This window comes from Gracilinanus agilis, chromosome 5 (genome assembly GCF_016433145.1).
Source record: "Gracilinanus agilis isolate LMUSP501 chromosome 5, AgileGrace, whole genome shotgun sequence".
Taxonomy (NCBI): Eukaryota; Metazoa; Chordata; class Mammalia; order Didelphimorphia; family Didelphidae; genus Gracilinanus; species Gracilinanus agilis.
In genome coordinates this window covers 17273062-17297551 of record NC_058134.1, presented here as the reverse complement: position 1 = coordinate 17297551, position 24490 = coordinate 17273062, and the positions used below count along the sequence as shown (strand labels likewise).

At 49.1% G+C, this 24490-nt stretch overlaps 1 protein-coding gene across 2 annotated transcripts in view; it reads left to right on the top strand.

Moving 5' to 3' along the window:
* Positions 1–13229, top strand: part of SKAP2 (src kinase associated phosphoprotein 2) — a 147846-nt gene extending 134617 nt beyond the window's left edge. For both annotated transcript variants that reach the window (XM_044679838.1, XM_044679837.1), the window contains exons 12-13: positions 12617–12718; positions 12987–13229. In XM_044679838.1, the coding sequence (XP_044535773.1) occupies positions 12617–12709 (93 nt within the window). In that variant the 3' untranslated portion in view covers positions 12710–12718; positions 12987–13229. The remainder of the gene's footprint in view (positions 1–12616; positions 12719–12986) is intronic.
* The last annotated feature ends 11261 nt before the right edge of the window (positions 13230–24490 follow it).

The following is a 24490-nucleotide window of genomic DNA, read 5'->3' as shown; positions in this document are numbered from 1 at the left end:
GAAGTACTGTTTATAGAACCCATTTTTCATCTTTGTGTAAACACAGTGGATGTTCCAACCATTTCAAGTTAATGATTTTTTTATCCCAGCAGATTTGGGGCTGTTCGTGGGGCTTGTTTAGGAGCCACATATACGTCCCCGTAGCCATGAGTCTGGGCTGGGCTTTCCCACCACACTCTCTCTGGGCTCCTTAAGCGTCAGGCTCTTCATGCGTCCTGTCCGGAGAGGACGGACATCTCGACGGTGTCTTGGCACCCATTACCTCCCCGACCTTGCGCGGGCCACGTCTGCACGTCCAGGTTCCCCGGCTGCAATGCCGAGACGCTCTCTCCCTCTCTCTGTCCTTTAGAGGGACGTGGAAGAAATACATGGGAGGATCGAGAGCCGGAAACCGTTCAGGCTCTTTGCAGAGAAAGCGAGGTTTGGGGAGCTCTTGTGAAAGTAGCAAGATGGGGGGACCCATCGGTGAGGTGCCACAACTGGGCCTCTGAGGCTCTGGGGTGCTGGGGGGGCCCAGGCCCTGCCCTCAGGCTCTCCTCCTCTGGCCAGCCCTGAAGGCCATCCCGGCCACGGCTCAGGATTTCCCATCAGGCCAGGAACTCCCTCAGGGACGCCTTCGGACGGGAGTTCTTAGGACGCCTGAAGAACGGCCTCTCTGGGCTTTCGCTTACCCAAGATCCTGGAGCTAGAAGGGGGAAACCAAGGCCCAGAGAGGACGGCCTCAGGGGCGCCCGTCTGGCATGTGGGGACGGGGGGAGGGAACAAGCCTTTATGAAGCACCTGCTGCAGGCCAAGCACTGCGCCAAGCACTGTATAAATGAGGTCTCCCTTGATCCCGGCCTCTACCCTGTGAAGTGGGGGCTATTTTAGCCCCATTTTGCACTTGAGGCGACTGAGACAGACAGAAGTTCAGTGACCTGCCCAGGGTTGCCTACCTAGAAAGTGTCTGAGGCTTAGATTTGAACCCAGATCTTCCTGCCTCCAGGCCCAGGGCTCTATCCACTGGGCTACAGAGCCGCCAGCTGCATAATAAGTGTTAGGTCCAGGAATCGAACTGGATTCTCCATAACGGTGGGATTCTCCATTCTTCAGACTGAAAACCAGAAAGGCTCAGAGCTGGAAGGGACTAAAGAGGCCTCATGGGCCAACTCTCTCCTTTTACAGAGGAGAAAACTGAGGTCCAGGGGCAGTTTCCCAGGGTCTCCCAGGTAGAAGACTTGCCCTCTGATTCCAGAGCGGGAGTTTTTCCTTCATACCAGACGGCCTAGAGCCCATTCTTTGGCATTGCAGGTGAGGCATTTGAGGTAGAGAAGGAAAGAGACTCGGCCAAGGTCACCCAGCTAGCAAAGGGCAGGCAGGGCCCCCGGCCTCCAAACTCGGGGCTCTCTGCAGATGGGGGCCGAAACTGGGCCTGGATGTGGGGCTTCCCGGGCACGGGGGCTCCTGGCTAAAGAAGCTCCCCTGGCGGACGCAGGCCGGCCCAGAGAGCAGCCCCTGAGAACAGAAGGGACTTTCCCGGGACGACCTAGCCCAGACCCTCACCCTGGCCTTGGAGCCAGGACACAGCATGGATTCTGAGATGGAAGGCGGCTCAAAAACAAGAAAATAAAATAAAAAGCCCGTGGGCAGAAGGGACCTCTTATGTTCTTCACCTCGGACAGGCCCTTTTCTACAGTGGGGCTGCGCAGGGGAAGGGGAGGCCTGCCTGCGCCAGGGCCCTGCAGAGAAGAGCTCTGAAGCCCCCAGCCAACAGGACCCCTCGGAGGCGGGGATGTCATCGCCCCCTCTCTGGGCTCCATCGTGGAAATGAAGCTCTGAAGATGACTTTGTGTTAATGCGGAGCCGGCATGAAAGCCCACTTATGCAGGCGCGGCCTCCCCGTCGGGGCTCCTGCTCTCCCCAGGCGAGTCCCAGGGGCCTGCTCAGAGGGGTGCAGCGGCCCCAAGAGCCAGGGCCCAAGCAGGGAGCTGTCCCCTCTCAGCCCATCTCGTGGCCCTTCTCAAGGCGGGCAGAGCCGGCTGGGCCCTGGGATCCGAGGGCAGGAAGTGAACCCCCCGAGGAGTTTCGATGGAAAGTGGCGAGTCGTTGGCTTTGACCTCGGTGTGAGGCAGAGTCAGGCCTCTGTTCCCCGCTGTGGCAGCCTCAGGGGAGGCCCTAAACCTCTCTGAGCTTGTTTCCTCATCTGGAAAATGAAGAAGGGGGGCCTGAGGAACCTCCGAGACACCTCGTGGCTCTCAGGCAGGACTCTGGGTGGGCCCGAAGCCAAGGCCTCATGGCTTCTCATTGCAGAGAGGCTCCCTGAGTGGGGAGCAGAGGCCCCCCGGCTCGGAGAGCCTCGGAATCTGCCAGGGAGCTGAGGTGGCTGGAAAGGGGGTCAGCAAGGCAGCCTGCAAGGAGCAGGGCCCTGGGCCGGCCTTGGGAGAAGGAAGGCTTTGGGGGGTTCCAAGGGAGAGCTCTGGCTGCTCCCCAGCTCTGCCTCAGGCCCATTTCCTGACCGTGGGGGATGCAGACTCTGTTGTCTGTGAAAAGGGCCCCACCAGCCTGGCCTCCCACCCCATCCCAAAGGCCAAGATGGCGCCTCTAGTTTATTTTGTTTATTTAGCTCATCAACGTGGCCCCTGAAATTTGGGGATCACCGCCCGGAAGGGCTGCCATTTGGGGATTTTTATTCCCTCCGAGGCGATGGCCTCACGGGACCTCCAGGATCGCCCTGACCCTCGTCTGGGTGACTTTAGGCCGGAGGCTTGGCCGAGCCCATCTCTGGGGGCCTCCTGCTCGGCCTTTTGTCATGCTCCCGCCCTCTCTCCAGGCCCCAAAGTGCCCATTCAGACTCCCCATTGATTTCAGAGTGGCCGGGCCGGCGCGGACCCTGTAAAACATACAATGAGCCTCTTGTTGGCCCTTCGCTGTGCTCCTTCTGCCTTTTTCCGGCTTCCACTTAGGGTGGCTCTGAATGCTGCCTTTTACTCTTTTTCCACCATCTAGTGGCGCCAGGTGAGCAGTGCAGGTAATGGCCGGCTGCATCCAAAATGGTGCCCGGCCGAAGGGGACTTGGGAGCCCTTTCCGGGCATCACCCCAGGATGGATGTTCGCCCTGATAAAGCTCGGCGGGGGGGCCGGCTTCAGCAGCAGCGCCGCTGGCCTCGTGGACACGGGGACGGAGCGTCAAGCGGCCTTGGAAGACTCTCTGGGCAGCATTTCAACAGCCGGACCTTTTGTGAGCCCACAAATCCAGGCCAGGGCAGCTTCGAACACGTGTGGAGGTTTGTGGGAGCAGAGAGTCCACACGAGGGCTCCCAAACGTCCAAGGATGTCGCTCAGAACATTAAGCGATGCCGGCCGACTTCCTGGAGCCTCCAGGATGCCTTCTTGCTCTCGGAGGCTCGTCCTTTCTTCTACAGCAGCCCCACTAGTTTGACTCGGCCTCCTCTGAAGGCAGGAGGCCGCCCCTTGGGGAACAGTCCGCACCGTGGAGAAAGCCTTTTCTTGGCTTTGGCATGAGAGACCATCTTTATTCAACCAAGTTCTGGCCTTTGTTCTTTTTTAAATTGTGTGGCTTTTATTTCTTGAGCAAGATTTTGGTGAGGGGGCAGACCTAGAAGGGGGTGCCCCGAGTTGAACGTGGATGGGGCTCTTTGGCAGCATTTGCTCTCATGTTGTCTTATTAGGGAGAGCTGGAGCCCTCTCGCTTTCCTTTTTCACACTTCCTAATTAGCAGCTGTCAAGGGGCTCCTGGCTGAACTCATTCCCTTCTTCAAAGTGGCTGTGGCATTTTCAGAATTTTAACCTTTGCACTTTACCAATAATCAATCCTCGGGCCGCTTGCCCTCCAAGGAGAGCCTATAACTTTGGGCTTTTAGCCTTTTTTTTTTTATTAGGTGTCATCAATGAACACAAGTTTTTGAACCAGGAGCTCTTTGCTAGTAGGTAGGGCCAGTTGCATTTTGCCTCAATCAGAAATATTTTGCCTTGTCTCTTTCACACAGTAAAATATTCTTCCTCACATATAAAATAATTTCTTTTCTTTTTTGAAATCAAATGCGATTTTAGAATTTTTTTTCACACAATTCAGCCCATTTCCAAGAGTAATCGTCGTAGCGTTGAGCATCTTAAATAAAGACCGTGTACCGCAGAGGGACTATTAACTTGAAAACGATAGTTTTTGTTTTAATTTATTGAACAGGACAGCCAAATCCTTCAGAGACAAGGGAACCTTTTTAAATGATTTTAAGGAATTGAGCACTACAGAGATTTTCATTTTTACTATTTTGTACTTTGAGCTGAAAGCAAGAGAACAGCATATTCCAGAATCTACACGGTTTTGAAACGGCATCGGCTCAGCATCAGTATTCGAGGGGGGATTATTTGGCCTGTGATTCAGTTTGATTCCACAAGCATTTCTTATTGACCTCCTATTAGTAAGGCACTGTGGGGATAAAAAATACTAAGACGTCTCTACTGTTAGGGAAACCGGGGTGAGGAGGGATACAGAAAAGTCAATGCAAAGTCAGTCTGACATGCTTTAGAGAGGGCCGGGAGAGCTCTCACAACCTGGGACAATCAAGCTGGGCTTCGGGAGAGACTGGACTGAGCCTTGCAGGGAGCTGGAGCCTAGCAGAGGCAGGGCAGCAGGACCCGACTTCCTTCTCTTACTGGGTTGTGGTGTCCAGGCCTTCTCAAGCCCCATCTTCTCCTGCCTCATCTTCAGAAGAGTATCACTTCTTTCTTAGCTTTGATGAGCGTGGCCCTCCACAAGGCTAGCTCCTTGGGCTCCATAGTAAGAGAAGAAGAAAATGAGCACAAATGCAGCCTGGGCAGATGGGGCCTCAGATTTCCAGCTTTTTAAAGTGTTTTAAAAAGTGTGTTTTTTTTAAGACCAAAGAATGTTAGGGGTCAAGATGTGATTTGTAGGGGCAAATTAAAATAAGAAATCTCTGTCATCTGTTGGCAAATCTTAAATAATGGAGGGATCACCTTGTTTCTTTTTAAAACTCTTATCTTCTGTCTTTTTTTTTTATTTTGTAGTAAAAAATTTCCATACAAGTTTCTTACCTTCTGTCTTACAATTGATACTAATTATGACCTCCAAGGCAGAAGAACCATAAGGAACAAGGCAATTGTGGTTAAATGACTTGCCCAGGGTCAAAGTCCATCTGTGGTCAGATTTGAACCCAAGACCTCCCATCTCCAGGCCCTGCTCTCTATCCACAGAGCCACCTAGCTGCCCCAGTTGTCTTTTTCTAATGGCTGATTCATTGTATTTTTCCCCGAACATTTAATTCCTATTATGAGACTGTAAGGACAGAGCTGCCATCTTGTTTTTGTTTGAAATATACACCAAAATGTCATCGAGGTCCATTAATGAACTGCATTGAAGAGTGAACTTTGGCTCACTTCATTTTTTATCTGTCATCTTCCAACCCATTCTCTGCCCCAAATCAGATGACCAGTTTCAAAAGAGTAAATGGATAGCCCCATTTACAGAGCACAGACCTCATCTGCTGACAGTGAATCTATTTGTTTTCCCAATATTCCTTCTCGCTTGTTGTTCTTTGGGGGTGAGGGAAGGGATGTATTTTCTCCTGCTGATGCCCGCTGCCTTTGCGTCATCGTCTCTGATACCATTTGGCTAAACTGACTCAAGAGTCAGCGGCTCCCCAGTTGGGTGGCACGCTTCCCCCCGTGCCCGTTAGCGAGGCGAGCCACTCTGGAGCTAATTCTAGGAAACCACAGCAGACACCGGTGGATGCCTAAATGTTGCTCTGAATTCTCCCCAGAGGTCCTTGAAAAGTCTCAAGTCTTAAAGGAAGAACTCTGCACCCGTGAGGCCAGGCCGAGCCATTGGCCCACACTAAGCATTTCTTTTGGGGGCTTGGCATGAGGATGAAAGATGAATGCCAGCCTTTTGCTTTAATGGAAAAGAGTGGAGATGCTGCCAGGCAGGCGTGAGGTACTTGGGGTCTGAAGGCACCACTTGGACAGAGGAGGGGAGTGAAGGTCTGGGCACGAGGGACAGACAGTGTAAAGGGTCAGTGAGGCAGGGTGGAGGGCTGTGTGCAAGAAACAGCAAAGAAGCCCCAGAAGTTGGACCATCCGCCAGATAGAGGGAGTCACGTAACCCTTGAAAAGGGTCCTTGGGGGCTCTAAATGCCCATCAAAGGAGTGTCTGTAGATTGGAGGGAAGAGGCTATTTGGCAACTACAGCCCCCACGCCACGTACGCTGCCCTAGATGGGCCGAAAAGCTGACCAGGGTGTAAGCTCGGCATCAGCATGGCAGGAGACGGGACTCCTTAGGGAAGGAATGGACCTGAGGGGACTGCCTAGAGAGGGACAGGAAGGAGAATGGAGACTGAAAGAAAAACTGCAAGCAGAGAATGGGAAGAGAGCCCAAAGGGCCTAAGCAGAGGCAGCCTGGCTTCCCTTTTTTCCAGGCCAGTAGAAGGACTCAGAAACACGGAGGGAGAGGAAGGCTCTTTCGCCCTACCCCACTTCGCCTTCTTCTCTCTCCTCCCTCCATCTCCCCACATTAGGACAGCAAGTCAAAGCTGAAGAATAGTTGGTAAGGGGGGTAGCTAAGTGGCTTAGTGGATAGAGAGCCAGGCCCAGAGAGGGAAGGTGCTGGGTTCAAATCTGGTGTTAGACTCTTCCTAGCCGTGTGACCCTGGGCAAGTCACTTAACCCCCATTGCCTAGCTCTCACCACTCTTCTGCCTCAGGACCAACATACAGTATTGATTCTAAGATGGGAGATAAGGGTTTAAAGCAATGGCCTGGACCAAAGAGGAAGGAGGGTGAGGGATGTGAAATAAGGCTGAAGTATTAGGTTTGAACCAGATGTGGAGATCCATTAAAGCCTGGATCATGCATTTGTTGTTTATCGTGGGGGTCACGTGAGAAGAGCCAAAGACTTGGGAACAGAAGAGCAAAGAAGACCCCTGGGAAGAGGGACCCACTAGGGCGAGGGGGAGAGGGGAGAAGAGCCTCACCCAGGGTGGTGGGGCGGGGTGTGGGCACCCAGGATGGACATGAGAGGGGCCAGCTGGCAGGATGGTGGGGCATTGAAAGGAGGAGCAGCTGGGGGAGGTGCCCATGGGACAAGCTGGTGCAGAAGGGACCAGAAGGCCAGAGATGAGGGTTGGAGAGAGAGGGCACAAGGGGAGGTAGAGGAGGGGGAGGAGAGAAGAGGACCCTGGAGAGAGTTTTGGGGGAAACAGGGATGGGGGACAGGGAAGGATGGACCAGTGAAAGGAACAAGGACGTAAGTGGGGAGGGAGGGAATGGCCAAAGAGTTTGGGGCTCTGTCCCGTGGGAGGGGAACAGTACGAGAGAAGGCCCAAAGACTGAAGTCAGCACAGTCGCTGCCCATTGGGCGTTCTTGGTCTTATGCACCGAGAGAATGAGAAGTGTCCTTTACATCATTTTTTTCATGTAATTACACTTCATCTGTCCCAGCCTTTCTTAAGGCACACAGAACCTGCCCTCCTGGTAAAACTTGTCCAGATCCACTTTGTTCTTTCCATTCTTCCCAAATCAGTCCATCAGTAAGGACTTCTTAACACCAGAAGGACCAGGAATGTTCCGTCTGTTGTGGGGACTAACCTTGCTGTGGAAGCCCTCCTCCCTCTATGGGCCATCCTTCCCTTCTCCATTTTGCATTTGGAGAAACTGAGGCTCAGAGAAGAAAGGGTCCTAGAGGGGGCGAGCGTTGGAGGCAGCTCTCTCCTCTCCTCTAGGCTGCCTCCCACAAAGGGGCGTCCCTTTAGCCACATGCCCTTGGCGGCTTACTCAGGTTTCTTCTGCTTGCACTTCCCTGTTCTCATCAGATGAGGAAAGAGAAGGTTTTCCCTTCCAGGCCTCTCCTGCAAACCAAACCAGCCCAGCGTGACTGGCCTGGCTGCTCAAGTTCCAAAGAAATCTGACTTTTCTGCCCGAGAGGCGACTGTGACGCGGATGCCTGAAGTCACCCGGAAGCGTCCGTCCCCCTCCTTCTCCCTTCCCCCCTACGTGTCTGGCTTGCCTTTGGGGGGGCTGCTGGGTGATTGGTTTAGTTTTTATAGCTGCTCCTTGGAGAAACAAGACGAGCTTTGAGGCAAATATGGAACTGCTTTGAAAAGGCCCCACATTCAGATCTGTTGGGCAAAGACTCGGCTCCGGGCCCCCATTTTTTTCCATCAATGACTCAAAAATGCTGCCTGTGAATTTCTAAGTTGACCAACAAGGTTCAAATGAACCGGTTCCTGCTTAACAAATAACTGACGTCTGGAGATAAAATCGGCTGGATTTTGCCGAAGGGCTGGTGTGTGTTTGGGAAACAGAGCGGCCTGGCGGCGGCCTCGGCTTCCAACCTGCCCTGCACCTGTTGCTTTCAGACAGCGAGCGCCAGCATGAAAGGTGGCCCGAAGCCCCCTGAGAGCTGAGATGGGGGATGAGAGGGGAGCCTCTCCCCATCTGGGTCCTGGAAACTGGATCAGAGCACAGGAGGAGCGAGTCTCCTGTCTGAAAAGGACCTCAGTCACCAGCGTGGCCTCATTTCAGTGTAAGATAATACGCCGCCAGGAGACAGTGTCGTTAATGAGTGACCATCTCCTGATTCATTGGCCAAAGTCTGGGGCTCCCTTTGCCCAAACTAGCTTTTCCTCTTTTGCATAAGCGTTCTCCGGATGACACAATCACTTTGTTGGGCAGCTTTAATAAATATGAATTGGCACCTCGCGCTTTGACCATGAAACAAAACCGAGGTTACAAATAATTTCATCGTCTGCAATCTGAAAACAGACCATCCAGCGTAGGAAGCATTTGCTTATTTTCCTGGGTTATTAGACGGGATCAAAGGAGGCTTTTTTTTCTTAATTTTTGGGGGGGCTTTTATTGCCATATTGCCTTCTGCCTTGAAGCCATGCATTTTGCAGATATCGAGTTTCCTCGGAGTGTTGGTTCCCTTGGCGCGTCCTCACACCTCTGGGCCTTGATGGCGCTACCACAGGAGGAGAAAGAGGCTTTGTGCTAGTAATTACCGAACATTGTCAGAAAGTGACTGCAGGCCCCTTTCTAGTGATAACAGAATAACCACATAATGTAGCTCTAGAGCACATGATTAATAGAAAATAATTACACGTCTTACAAAGGGACGCAATATTTCTTATAAATTGACTAGAATGGTTTCCTGTAGATTAAAGGACTCTTCATTATTTTATCAGTCCTCCTGAAGTCTAGTCACTTGCCTGGGTTAGCATTTTACGGGATGGAAAGCGCCGCGCCGGGGCGAGGGAGGGATCCCGGATGGAGGACCTCGTTGGGACCCGAGCTCCGAGATGCCCCTGCGTGACGGGGGGGGGTGGCCGGGCCTCTGAGACTCCGTGGAGTCTGGCCGGCAGGATGGGGAGGGAGGCCAGGGAGGCTTTTGCTCATTTATCTCTCTTCTCTCGACTGCTATAAAGTTGGGTCTTTTAAACATGGCCCACACATGACGTGATCCCACAAAACCGTCCTAGGCCCAGGACAGAAAGATAACGTCGTACTGATGGCGTTGTTTTCTCTACCGTAAGCAGTTTGCAATGAATAATAAATCAGATTTGTTTTGGGGTGAAGAAGAAAGCCACGATGGAGAGAACGTTGGTGAGGGGGAGCCATTGGGTGAGGGGGAATCTTTAGGCCAAAGTGGAGAATCCCAGAACCAGGAAACGTGCAAAGCGCTGTCATTCCAATTTATAGACTGCAAATGGTTTAATTGGGGTTCATGTTGCTCAAGAGGCTCATACAGAGGATAGTGATGATAAAAGTAAAAGCTTCTATGTTTGTAGGCTTGTCTACACACTCCAATGGCTGCCACGAATCCATAAATTAGCTCACTAGATTTTTACATCCTCGTATTTTATTGGATCTCCTAACTTCACACAGGAGCATAAAATGAAATTATTTCCAAATGGAAAGACATGAAAATTTGGTGTTTTTAAATGAACCTTTCTGACTTAGATTCTCGGAGATTTTAGCATCTGTTTTAGAGAGTATGTATCTCGTAGTTCCTTCCTTCCTTCCTTCCTTCTTTTCTTCTTTTCTTCCTTCTTTTCTTCTTTTCTTTCTTCCTTCCTTCCTTCCTTCTTCCTTCCTTCCTTCCTTCCTTCTTTTCTTCCTTCCTTCTCTCCTCTTCTCTCTCACTCTCTCTCTCTCTTTCTTTCTTCTGTCTCTCTCTCTCTTTCTTTCTCTCTCTTTCTCTCTCTTTCCCTTACCTTCTAACATCATAGAACTGATACCAGTATTGAATCCAAGGCAAAAGAGCAGTAAGGGCTAGGTGATTGGGGTTCAGGGACTTGCCCAGGGTCACACAGCTAAGAAGCATCTAAGGCTAGATTTGAACCCAGGACCTGACTATTCGCTGAGTCACCTCACTGCCCCTCATTTCTTGGAGAATATTCAGTATAGTCTCAGGGGCAGCGAGGCATCAGGGTGGATAGAGCACCAGGCCTAGAGCCAGGCCTGTCCACTGGCCCTTCCAGATCTCTCCCTGCAGGTTCTTTCAAAGAGCTCTGTGCGGTAGAAGAAGGGGAAGTTATTTCTTGCATTACCTATTTGGAAACAATCAGGTTCCCTGCTCTAAAGCGAATGAGGAAAGAAGTATTATTCCAAGACTACACAGAGGAGTATTTGTAAAGCTTGAAAAATAATCTTCATAATGAGAAGCATTTTCCGAGGGTTTCATTGGCTCGTCCCCACCACGCGAGGGACGAGAGGGGGGCTCCCCATTTACAAATGGCGGACGGGGCCCGAAGAGAGCAGACCCCGCTCTCCCTCCCCGCCCAAGTAGGGCCAGGAAATAGAAGATGGAAGCCTCCACGCCGCCGTGACGCTGAGCTGTCCAGGAGGATGGGGTCCGGGCGGGGATGTCTTCCGTCTCGTCTCTCCTCGCACCCATCGCAGTCGCGGCTTCCGCCTCCGAAGCCTCACACGCCAGCGCTGCTGCCTAGAACCCTGGTGGCGCCGCCGGCTCGGGCTGGGCTCCCCTCCAGTTCTGTCCGTCCTGCCTGCGCCGTCTCTGCACCGTCTGGGCGATCAGGAAAGGAGGCCCCAAACCGCTGTTAGCTGGTCACGTGGCTCGTTGGGGACGGCCGAAACCCATCCCAAAGGCTTGTGAGCGAGATCCCGCGCCGGAGTGACAGCGACATCGATAAGGGCTGGGCGCGGCTCTCTGCTCGCCAGGGCTTCGCTTAGGTTCGGTTTTATTCCCGGCATCCCATCCGCGTGTCCTGCGCATTCTGACCAGCCCGCACCCGGCTGCTGATCCCGTCCATTTCCGCTTATAAATGTCATTCACACAGATGTAAAATAAGTCCTTGTTCTGATAACTTTCCTCTTCCTCGTGTTTCGGAAAAAGATTCCTCTTTTCTCGTTTTTTCTTCCAGTGGTCCACTCTGAACCCCTTCCCTCCACAACCTCACGCTATGCAGGAAGCCAGAGGCCTGCGCACCCCCTCCCATCACCTCCTTATTAAGGGCTTCCCAGGACTCCAATCGGGCAGTTCCACCGGTTTTCCCTCCATATAGATCCCTTTCGTCATCTCTCGGCTTCAGATTTAATTTCTGAATGCCTTCTGCCCCCCCCCCCCCCATCACTTGTTCAGTCTGTACCTATTTATCCACGAATCTGGGAGTTTTCCAGCCATCGTGGATTGATTTGCTGTTGGTGTTGATTTTAAAAATATTTATGTCATAGAAAAGAAGTCAGTTGAAGGCTTTTCATCCTCTGCTTTGGGAAGACATCCATTCAGAATGATTTTGTCTTGTTGTGTCTCCCTAAAACGATAGAAGTTTCCAGGAAGCCTCCGTGGCTGCCCACGTTTGTGTGGGAGGGGCGGCTGCCTCACCCCGCTGGGGGGATGGATTTGTGGAAACCTTCCTAGGAATCGAATTTTCTCCAGAGAGTCCTGTCTCCCCGTTATAGTTTTTAGAGATTTTCTTTGCTTTTTTTCTGGCCAAACTTTAAGCAGCAACAGCTTAGAGCCCTGCTTTCCTGTTTCCTTCTCCCAGTTCATGCTCCATCCACCACGCTAAGTACAGGCGGGCTGCAGCCCTTCTGCCCGTGAATCTGGCGGGGGTTTGTGCCTTTCGGGGAGTCCATCCGACTTTTCATTTTTGTTTTGGGTGCCATCGAGGCTTCTCTGGCTCCGTGAGTCACCCCCCCACCCCCAGCCTGTCTTCACTCGAGTGGAATGGAAAGGGGGCCCTCCTGCCCATGTGGGCTTGGGGTTGGGGTCACAGATTAAGTTGCAGTTTGGGAGTGCTTTAAGCATCCCATCAAGAATCCAAGGGCTGGAGCAAAGCCAGAAGAAAGACCCTGCCGTGGCCCCGGGTGCGTTCCCGTGTCGCCGCTCTGGGTTGTCGACATCCATTTCTTTTTTCCTGCACCGAGTAATAAACAGGCATTGTCTTGTAAGTTAATTTAAATCTTTGCCTAACTGCATTTTTTAAAGTGCCCAGAAACAAAAAAAGATGATAATGTTTCAATTTTCAGTTCAAGTCCTTCTAACTTTATAAAGGAAGAAAATGTTTCTAAGAAGTTGCATACCAAGTATATTGCATTTATATCCGACTAAAGGTTAATATTGCATATTGTTTTCAATTAGGACTACAATAGATTTGGCTGGTGGGTAGGAGAAATGAAGGGAGCCATTGGCTTGGTGCCTAAAGCCTACATAATGGAGATGTATGATATTTGAGAGTCCTGGGTAAGTACATTTTAATCCAATCTTCTGTAATGGCTCATATGTTCTCTTGTTCTGCGTATTTTTTTAACATGTCTTTCCCCTTTTTGAAACTGTCGTGGTGGGTCTGTCAAAGATTGTTTTCTACCCACTCTTGGAGAAAAAATGTTTAATTAAAAAAAGGGTTGGGAAATTCCTCTCGGAAATAGCTACCTGTTCTTTGTAAAAATTGGGCTCATGGCCTTGTCGATGAGCTGAATCCCGTCTGAAAACATTCCTTTTTTCTAATCAGCAAATCTGGACATTTGGAAGTGGAGAAAGAAGTTGGGGCTCGACTTGTCCGTTTCTGCCCAAGAGACGCTGCGGATTCCGCGAGCTCATCCTCGGAGGGAGGCACGACTTACCTCCTTTCTCTGCCTCCCCGAAAACCATCGCTGCCTTCTTTCTGTTCCCCTCAGGCTGTCACTTCGCTCACTCCTTCTTTTCAGTGGTTTTATAATCCTAAATGAAATAAAATGTGTGCAGCTTAAGCAGGTACAAGCCGTCAAATTCTACTTGTTGCTCTTTTGCATGAGAAGCAATCGTTGCTTTTCTTTATTCTGCGGTTTGGGGTGAATCCAGGCATTTGGTTTTCTTGGAGGACCCTGCTCTGTCCCCCAAATGGCCCACGACCTTGTCTTGGGCCCAGAAATGCCCTTATTCACAATAGGAGAAGTCGGGCGGCTGCAATGTAGAAGCTTCCCAGACATTTCCATTTAATATAGCTTAACGAGGCGAGTTTGAAAGTAGACGTGGCACTCCGAGAACGGGCTGCAGCTCCGGGTGATGTTAGTAGTTCCCATCGGAGTGACCTTTTATCATGAAAGAATTTATGCCTCATTGGCAAGTGTGCATCCTGTTAAATGCGACACAAGAAGGAAAAATACCGGAATGGAAAAACACAACATCTGTGTCAAATGAGCACACAAAGCACTTTGTCATGAAGAACCATTTTGCTTATTTGCAACGAGACGTTGGGGCCGCCATCGTTGTTGGAATGGACACCCCCGACGCTCCCACTGCTGTCAGGGGAAAGGGATTGACTCTTTATTCAGCAAAAGGAATTTGATATTTTAGGCTTAAATACCTCCCTGAGCCTGTGAGCTCATTGCTCTGCACTCAGTTAGGGCACATTTGGAGCCAGCAGGACCCTTGGTGTCCTCTAGTCCACTCACCCCACTTGCACAGCTGAGAACCGAGGTGGAGACTTGGGGAACATTCCCCAACGGGCAACCTTGAGGGCGATGCTGCTGCCTCAGGGGAAGTCTCTACTTTGGGTGAACAGCCAGATGACTGGCCGATAAAATCGCCCCTAGATTCTCATGGGCTTGGAACATTCTTTCCTGGGGTCTTCACTCCATATGGGTTATTATTGAATTGGTGGACGCCGCCTCCCCGGGCCGCTCCCCCTTTCCTTTATCCCGATTGACAGTATTCCCAGGGAGCCGTGGGCACCCCGTGTCCTCCCCACCCTCTGCCTCTTTTCTTGAACAATATAAAGATATTTGCACAAATAATAGGAGTTAGCGATAGATATGGAAGCTGCCAGGAACATTTCGTCATCAGGAAATGAGCAAACTCGCGCTCGTGACCAGCCTCTTCATTAATTTTAGAGACAAAAAATATAATAAAATAAAGGATAAATTGCCTCCGCAACTCGAACTTAGCAAAAATTAGAAGTCTTAGTTAAAAAAAAAAACAAAAAACAAAAACAAAACCTGACCCAGACACATCTGAGCATCTCAACCAAATTAGCAAACAGAAATGACCTCGGCCTGGAGAGAAACTCCGCACGTCACAAGCCAAAGCAAACCTGATTTTCTGAGTTACTGAAAAGAAAAATGCCCAAGTGGAGGAGGCTGCTCTGGCCAAGGGTGCTGGGAAGTTCCTTCTGCATTGCCACCCGGGGCCAGTAGATGGCAGCAGCTTTTCATCCCAATGGCTACCATTTTGAAACCCTCCCCACAATGTAGGCCACAGACAGTCATCTCCAATGTAGAACGTTCGGAGAATTCCTTGCTTTCTCGCTCTTTTTTTTACTGTTAATCCAGGAGAGGGAGTCCTTTGCCAACCGATGAATAACCGGGTCTGCCCAGACATCCTCCCGTTGATGGTGGCACCAAGGGCCTCTGCTCCGGTGCCATTTTCTTGGGCCTCTTTGGGAGAGGGGAAGAAGGGTGGCCCCATTTACGGGGAAACGCTGGCCCAGACGCCCATCTCCTCACAACCAGGGCTCGGCAGGGCCCGAGGACTTGACGAAGCCCCTCGGATCTCACGGGAAAAGTTCCCTCGATGCCGTGGCCGCCGGTCCAGCCGAATAGCCTTTGTGTGGGTTAGAAAACAAGCTAATGGCCGCGTTTTCCTTAGGTCGGCTCAGCTTCGGAGCGGTTTTGTCTGAAAGGTTCGAGGACTCGTTTTTTTCAAAGGTGATTGTAAGTCATATTTTATATAGCATTTTGCTTGATTATTTGCTCTGTACTGAATTTGTACGCGGTTGCCATTAGATCTTACAATAATGTTCCACTCTGCAAATTTTTAAGGTTCAAATAAAGTTTAATTGTTTGCAAACTGTTATGATGCTAATAATTCAACAGCCTGCTGTGTTACTAATGAAATTACTTTGTTATGATTAATTTGGAAAATAGTGTGTTGATTGTAGTAATTAAGCCCAACAAGGTGCAGTGAATGATTCTAATGCCATCTGGCCTCCAAACTGAATGAAGAAATGAAATAGGGCTGTCATCGGAATTTATTCAAAAGAGTAAGGATAATACAAATGGCTGTTATTGCTGAGGGACCGAGACTTAAGCACAGCTCACTCTGCGCTCCAGTCGCTACTTTGGTACGTGCAACGTTTCCTCTGGTGGAAAAGGCTCGCTCGGCCCTCCGTGCTTCGGTGGCTGGCTGGTGCCGGTCCTTCCCTTCATTACAGAGCGTTCTAGAAAGCATCTCTCTCGTCCCCCTGGGTCCAGGCCTAGGATCCGGGGGCCCTGGGTTCTAGCCCACATCCAGTCTGCTTCTAGCCAGTCCACGGCCTCGAACAAGTAAGCCTCGGCCTTAGCTTCGTCCGTCCGGCGACAGAGCTGGCGCCCATCTTTTCCAGAGTTATTCGCGGGCTGCAGTCACCGGGGCAGCAGAGACACGGACGTCCCAAAGGCGGCCAGCCGGGAGGATGTCGAGGCTGCCGTGGATGTGGCCAGAAGGCCAGGCTGTGCCAAGAGAGCCTGCCCAGGGCCTGGGGAGTCCTCGATCTGTTTTCTCCAGGCTTGTTCTTAGACGTGCTCTGGGTTCACGCCTCACTCTCACACTCAGAGATCCGTCTGTAGGATGACGAATATTAGGGGGGCTTCTTCGAGCCAGTGAAAACACACGGCTTCGCTTGAATGGACGGGATGCCCAAACGATAGTGGATCGATCCCCGCCGAGCCCGGAGTTCTATGCCGTAATATAAGCGGGACCTGTTATATCGAGCCAAGTTCTTCCTCTGCCCTCAGCGCTGACTTGGCGTGAGCCACTGACCACTCTGGCCACCAGGACCGGACCCTTCCTTCACAGAGGTGCTGCCTCCTCAGTTGGTGAAAATCCCTCAAAGCGTTCCATCTAGAGGGTTTGCCCCAGTGTTTGCAACTCACACAGTCATGGAAGCCTCAAACGATAGTTGGTTGTTGCTCTCGTTTCCTTTTGGCTAACACATTAACTAATGAGCGGGACCTCTTGAGGTGGATCTCTAGAGCAAGCCCTCCGAAAGCTCTCTCTGGCTGGGGTTGGGACACTTAAAAGTCATGCAGGATGGGCAGAAAAAAATCTCTTTATCCAGGACAGGAGTTCTTCTCTTTTGTGTGCCATAGTTCCCCTTGGGCCTTCTCAGAATCTTATTTTTAAATGTATTCAATAAAAGATGATCACAAAGGGAACCGATCACATTGAAATATGTTTTTAAAACTGGTTCCCAGATTCCAGGTTAAGAACCTAGTCGATGGGCTACCTTTCCCCTTAAATATAAAAATCAACACCTTTTCAACTCTGCAAAATAATCTTTTATTTCATTTTATTTTATTTTTCAAAATCCTTATCTTCTGTCTTAGAATCAATACAAAGTATTGGTTCCAAGGCGGAAGGACAATAAGGGCTAGACAATGGAGATCAAGTGTCCTTGCCCAAGATCACATAGCTAGGAAGTGTCAATAGCTAAATTTGAACCCAGGACCTCCTATCTCTAGGCCTGGCTCTCTATCCACTGAGCCACCCAGCTGCCCCCTAAAATAATGTTTTAAAAAGAGCTCAGCTCCTCACCAAAACCCAGCAGCAAATGGAATTGATTTGAGTGTTGTGTAGGACCCAAATGAGAGAAGGAAAAAATAAAACATCAGAATGACTATTGAGCTCCTCAAAGTAGTTCTGTTTTTCCACTAAAAAATTCCAAAGAAAGGGGCAGCTGGGTAGCTCAGTGGATTGAGAGCCAGACCTAGAGCAGGAGGTCCTGGGTTCAAATCTGGCCTCAGCCACTTCCCAGCTGTGTGACCCTGGGCAAGTCACTTGACCCCCATGGCCCACCCTTACCACTCTTCCACCTATGAGACAATACACCGAAGTACAAGGGTTTAAAAAAAAATTCCAAAGAAAACAGAGAAAGTAAAGGCTGCCTCTGACATCTTTGTCCATGGCGGCTTTCCAGGCTATGTTGGACCATGGGGGGCCCAACCAACATCTCTTTGATTGTATCTGATCCGTGACAACCGAAGGGCCCTTCCTAATTCCTAAGGCCAACATTGGCTTCTTCACTGGATAGAGAAAGATATTTTAGAGTTGGGGGGTTCCATAGTGGCCAAATAAAACTACAAGTCAATTTTTTAATGCATGTTCTTTCTGGACTTAGGTTGGGTTTTCATTGGTGAGGGGGAGGTGTTTAAAAATGGGCAATTCTTTGGAAATTCAGACTCAAATTCTACAAGAGCTTCAAGGCTCTATGGTTGAGGGCACCATAACGAGTCTAAGAGGGTCCATTTGGGGTCCCATTTAGGGGAAGCTTCACACACATTGACCGCAGCCTTCGTAGTCGAGGGGTTGGGCTGGCCTAGCTTCCCAGGATGTTGGCATCACGTCTCGTGGCACCCAGAGGAGCCCAGGTCCCCCCCCCCCCCATCATCATAATCATTGTGTCACTGTTATGGCTCATCACAGTATTGATTCTGAGATGGAAGGTAAGGGTTTGAAATTTATTTTAATAAAAACATGCCAAGAAGCAGTCCATCGGCTTCCCCTGACTGACAAAGGCGCCTGGGACGTATTCCTTTTCCAGCTCTGCTTCTGACTCCCGAGACTCCAACACTGCCTCCACTGCCTTCTCACCCCGAAAGTTCCCTCCTGTCCTGCCATCTCCTCCTGGAGCATCCCTCTCCCCCGAAGCCCCTTCTCCCATTGGGGAATCTCTCCCAGGACCTCCAAATGCCTGGTCTATTCTGGGGTTCAGGCCAGTCATCTTTTATTCTTTTCCAAGACCTGGTTCTGACTCTCTAAACTTGGCCATCATGTCGGGCACACACAGGCCCCTCTGTCTCCCCCACCCCCTTCTTTTTAGTCAGTCACCCATTTGGGTGTTTTCTTCCCCTATTAGAATTCAGCCTCCTTAAGGAAAGAGACTTTTTCTGTCTACATCTGTATCCTCATTGCTTGTCCAGTTCCTGGTACATTTGTTGTTCAGTCATTTCAATTGTGTCCAACTCTTCACAATCTCATTCAGGGTTTTCTCGACAAAGAGTGGTTTGCAGTTCCTTCTCTGGTTCATTTTACAGATGGGAAAACTGAGGCAAACAGGGTGAAATGATTTACCCAGAGTCACCCAACTAGTATCTGAGCCTGGATTTGAACTCGGGCCTCCCTGACTCCAGATCTGGTGCTCTGTGAACTTTGGCACCATCCCGGCCTACAGAAGACATTTAATAAGTGCTTGTTGACTTATTGACGGCACACGCGCACACACACACTCTAGGATAGACGATAATAATAAGAGCTAACATTTATATAGCACTTTCCAAACATCTCATTTTTTAAAATGCTTGTTGACTTATTAACCATTGCTAACATTTGCATAGTACTTTACCAATATCTCATTTTATCTTCACAACAACCCTGAGAACTATTTTACAGATGAGGAAACTGAGGCATAACAATCAAGTGACCTTCTCAGGGTCACATAGGTAATAAGCGTCCGAGAGTGGTTTTGACTCCAAGCCCAGCGCTCTTCCCATTGGGCCACCTGAAGTCCCAAGATCAGATTATAGCTCTGATTTTTTAGAACTTGGCAACTGGCCAACCAAAGGCTTAGTTTTATCCTCTGCATGTGGTAGGTTCTCAGTTGACTTGCCAGCTGGTCAGGACATTGGTTCATTTGAAAAATCACTCACAAATGGACGGTGGTGGCCCTCTCGTCCCCGGAGCAGCCTCTTCCCCATTCCAGAAGTTTCATCTGGATTTTGGTCCCATCCTTGCCTTTGATCTTGTGGGTCGGGCGGATGTAGCCCAGCCATTCAGCCGATGGAGACCCATCAGTCAACAAACACCAGGCCCCTGCTACGTGTCAGGCACCATGTTGGGTCCTTCAGGGACAACACCAACAAGGAGCTCCCCTTCTGCCCGGAGAAAGGTGCCCACAAGTCAACTCCAAAATAAATACAGGGTAATTCTGGAGGGGTCAGAAGGCTTCGTGTCAGTGGTGGTGGACTCTACGATGCAGAGTGGAAGAGGAAATATTTACCAGCCAGGAGGGAACAACTGGTACAAAGAGATGGCAGGGAAATGGAGTATCGTGTCTGGAAGGGACAGCCATGAGGCCACTGGCTGAACCATAGAACGTGTGGGAAGAATCATCTATCACCAGCTGAAAAGATAGTTTGGATCCAGCTCCCAGGTTTTCTACCTTCTCCCTATTTCCACTCCCCTTCTTAAACCAAGCGTGTTGTTGTTTTTTTTAAACCTTTGCCTTCTATCTTAGAATCAATCAAAGTATCGGTTCCAAGGCAGAAGAGCAAGAAGGGATAGACAAGTGGGGTGAAGTGACTTGTACAGGGTTACATAACTAGGAAGTGTCTGAGGCCAGATTTGAACCCAGGACCTCCCCATTCCAGGCCTGACACCCTTTCCACTGAACCACCTGTCCCTCTACCCACCCAAACCAAGTGTTAAGCGACCAAATAGCCTGAGACTTAAAAGTCCAAGCCCAGCAGACTTTAGTAGTTATCCTTCTCTCCTGATGTCGGGCATCAGACAGTAATGAAACAGGAGCAGTATCTGATCATTGATGATCAAAATAGACTTTAAGCTGATGGTCCCATTAAATGGGTGAGAAGACTGTTGCCAAATTATCCAATCTCTCAGTCAATGAACAAATTCATTTAGGTGCTTGGTTTGTTTCTCCATGAGCTCTGAACCCTGGAAAACTGAAAGGCACTCCTGCCTGACAGCTTCACACCCCTTTGGACACGAAGTCCTTTAAAGTGAGGATCTACTTAATAAGGGGGCCTCCAGAATCAAGGGAGTGACCCTGAATGGGGCATCTGCCTGAATGCTGATTTCTTACCTCCTTGGCTTTCCCAGGCATTGTTGGGGACTCTTCGGATATCCTGGCAAGGACCAGCATTGCATTCATTAGACTGCTGCAGGGTTCAGGCAGCTGAAAGTCACTGTCCCTCTCAGAGGTTTTTCATGGTCTAAAACTCCTCCAAAGTGTGTGTGCCATCTAATGGCCCCAGAGAAGAGCCATGAGTGAGAGTTGGAGTTTTCCTTCTGGGCCCTGGATCTCATTTTGTCCAATACTTGAGGTTTTGTTTGTTTGTTTGTTTGTTTTGCCTTTTTCTATACCCTCCTAGCAGGTAGGGAGTGGATGACTTTGTGTCGTCCTGCTCTCTAGCTGCCCACTGAGTAGATCTCATAGGTGTAAGAGAAGCTCTCCCATCCAGATGGATACCCTCCTCATTTCCAATTCCCAGGCCATGCATTCATGGTCTATAGACTCTCTCCGCTCCATCCTCTGGTCTCTGCTCTTCTCCTTCTCGGGCTTGCCCAGGAAGCTAAGACATACAAGGACATGGAACATTGTCATTCTTCTCACTGTACTGAGCGATCCCTGTCCGTTGTGCTGAGCTCTCTGTAAACCAGGCAAAGGATAGAGAAGAGTGCATTTACCCTGTCGTGACTTTGGAATCAAAATGCAGTAACCGTGTGAGCTCGGTTGTTATCTATCTGTTGCTTGGTTTCAGGCTGTCTGCATATTTGTTTTCTTGTATATCACCATCGCAGCATTGTCTGCCATTTCTTTTTCTATCTAATTAAATGATTCCATGTTGAATAATTACATTGGAGTGCCAACCATGTGCTAGGGACTATTCCAACCTAGAATTAGTCACCGTCCCCTCCTGGACTCACAATCTAAATTAAATAGATAGGACATTAGCACAGGGTAGGATGAGAATAGATTCAGGTAGTCAGTGTCTCATGATAGTTTGATTTCGGTCAAGCGCATTGCCTTGGAACGGGGAGGGTAAGGAATGAGGAGGGAGACAATTGCTTGGACAGTGTTTTCTAAATCCAGTGTGTGTGTGTGTGTGTGTGTGTGTGTGTGTGTGTGTGTGTGTAGGGGAGAATAGAGCAAGGATGAGGAGGTTGTTTAGTGCAATGAGAACATTTGTTTGGGTGACAATTCTTGAAATGACATTGGCAGCTCCTGAAATAAACAACTGTGAGTGGCAACCAAAGAGCTAATGCGCTGTGTATTCAAATGAAAATCATCTTTTTCTCTTTTGTGATTTAGTTGGTGTGAGTATTCCCTCCACCTTCTTGGAATACCATAACTTGAAATAGATGGTCTTCAAGAAATGCCATGGCCAAGACATTCCTTCCCCTGGTGATCAAGTTGGTGTTGAGCTTCTCTAAAATTGCTCCCTACCCAATTGGACGCTGGCCCTGTCCTCAAAAATCCAGAAGTTGTACTCTGCGGGCACACAGGAACATGGGGTGCTTGTCACCCCCCCAAGTTTTGGGGGGGACTTTAGTGGAGGGAAATAGATAAAATAATGAAAACAGGTAATAATGGCTTTCAGAGAAAGGATCATTCAGACGGCTAAATGTGACACCTTTTTAGGGGAAGATGGCTGTCAGCCATTTGAATTGGGAACCCTTGTATTAGTGACCCTCTGCCGAGGATGGTCAACAGTGACAGACTTGGAGTCACAAGATCTGGATTTGAGTCTTCATCTCTGCCTTAAGAGGTCACTCCTGTGATTTTGAGCTGGTCAGCCTCCCTTTGCCTCAGTTTCCTCTATAAGAAACATGTTATCAATGACCTTTCAGGGTTGTGGTGAGAACCTGAAGAGGTAATGAATATGAGAATAGTCTATCGAACTAACTAAAGTGCCATAAAGATGCACGGACCAGATGATCACTGAAGTCCCTTCCAACTCTCAGATTCTGCCATTTTCTAAGTGATTAAATTGTTAAATCCTCATCTGTTCGGTGATCTAAGAAGAAAAAATGACAGGCTCCTAAGTGTTATTATGGCGACTCCCATTCTGCAGATATTCCAACCTGAGAAATTGAGCCGAAGAGTGAACATAACAAAATGTTCTTTCCCACTGAAAATGCACAAGTGAAAAAGCAGTGCCCAGATAGATCTGCTGTCCCTAGTCTTACTGGGGAAATCATGTTTTCTTTCGATGAAAAGCCATGTGAATCATCTCAGAAACCTCTGGCTCTGATTCATTGCCACCTTCATCTCAGGCTTGAAGAGTTGTGAGGAACCTTACTTGGGGGTATTACGGCCCACCTGGATCAGTACAAAAAGAAGCAAAAACCCCCCAAATCCACTTTTCCAACAACATCCACATCAGTCGGTTCATTGTAGAATCCAAATTGGGTGTTCCAGAGAGTTGATCAGGTTGAGCTGCCATTTGGGGGGGCCTCTTAACCCACTGGCAATTCCTCCCTTGACTGTTTTGTAGCACTGGGTGCCCACACATTCTCTAGTTAATGACCCACTCCCAAATCAAAGCTCTCTGGTTCAAGGACCAGGCAGCAGCAGCCAGCCTTGGAGAGAACAATTCACTGGGTTTCAGTTTTGTGAAAATACAGGGCAAGAGACAGAGCAAATAGCTGCTCACTGCATGCTAACCTTAAAGCCGGAGTGTTATAACTTTAGGCAAAGTTAATGAAAAATGCAAAAGGAGTCATTAAATAATTTAAATTATCTAAAAAATGGAGCATATTCTTTCAAATAATAATGGCTTTTATGATCTGATTTTTCAATGCATTTTTCATGTCTTGAATTACTTTGAAGTATTGATATCAAAGTAAGTTTAAGTTTATTTAAGGTTATTAAATATATTTGTTACCCATCGGGGCCACTCAAGACTCCATTTTTTAGTCAATCAACCATGATCCATCTGTGTATTAAGCAACATCCAGCACCAGTGATTTGCCCGATAATGTCCTTTCAAAGTTTGTTCTCTGTGCCTAGAAATTGTTCTCGAAGTAACTCTTGGAGATGGGGCTTCCTGCTTATCTCATCCCGATAAAAAAAAAGGAAAATAGAGCTCCGTTACCTTTGAGAACAGCAACGAGTGCCCGGGAGGGTGGGCAGTGACGTTGGCACCTGGGATTCCTGCTCCCTCAAGTCAGGCATTTCTTTTGGCACTGTGAATGAGGCCAGGTGATGGGTACTTCCAAATCGTATTTCCTTTGGCATCCTTTCTACGAAGAAAGGCAGGCGCTAGAGAGTGTGATCAAACATGGCCCAGGTAACTAACGGCCAGCCTCGGTCCATTTCAGTGAGACTTTTCCTTCTTCTTCTCAGTGGTTCAAAGGAGAGCATTTTGGGCTGCAGACACACATGTTTAGGGCTTGCTTCCCTCAGCGCTGGGGGCTCATAGCAACAAATGCCCACTATTGATCACTGCTTAATTCTAATGGAAGTAGATAGACCGAGGCAGGCAAAACATTAGAGCTTTGCATTTGCTGCCTTAATTTTTAAACAGTTTTTACATTTTAAAAATTGATCTAATTGCTATTTCTGCTTCTCTAACGAAATCTATTCCATGCAATCAAATTGTCTTCCCTCTCCATTTCCTAAAAGACAATTTCATTCAAAAGGGGAGTTGGGCTTCCTTCTGATCTTTTCTGGAGGCTTTTGCAGGAATCGAGAGGAGAGTCTGTCCTGTTTGAGCTCAGCTTTGGAAAAGTCATCTCAGTTCCAGGTAAATACAAGGAAACCAAAAATGAACGGAAAAGAGCCAGGGAGAGGTTGGCCATTTAATCCATCCAGTTAGTGCATTAATCTGCTTTGGGAGAGGGCGCAGGAAATATTTCTCTCTCTAAATTAGAAGGATTTTTTTTTTTTGGTTTTGCCTACAAATATGTCCAGAGGAGAAGCTACTTTGAAGAGGGAGAGGAAGAAAGAGACAGGGACAGAGATGGGGGAGAGAGAGACAGAGACAAAGAGAGACAAGGACAGAGACAGAGACACAAAGAGACAGAAAGAGAGAGACAGGCAGAGAGACAGAGAGAAAAGAGAGAGACAGAGACAGAGAGGGGAGAAAGAGAGAGAGACAGAGGCAGAGAGAAAAGAGAGAGAGAGACATAGAAACAGAGAGAAGAGGAAAGAGGAGGAGAGAGACAGGAAGAGAGACACAGAGAGAGAATCACCAGAAATGTCTACTACACTGGGCTGGAATTTCTTTTCCATCCCAATCCGATTGCTAAGAACACCCT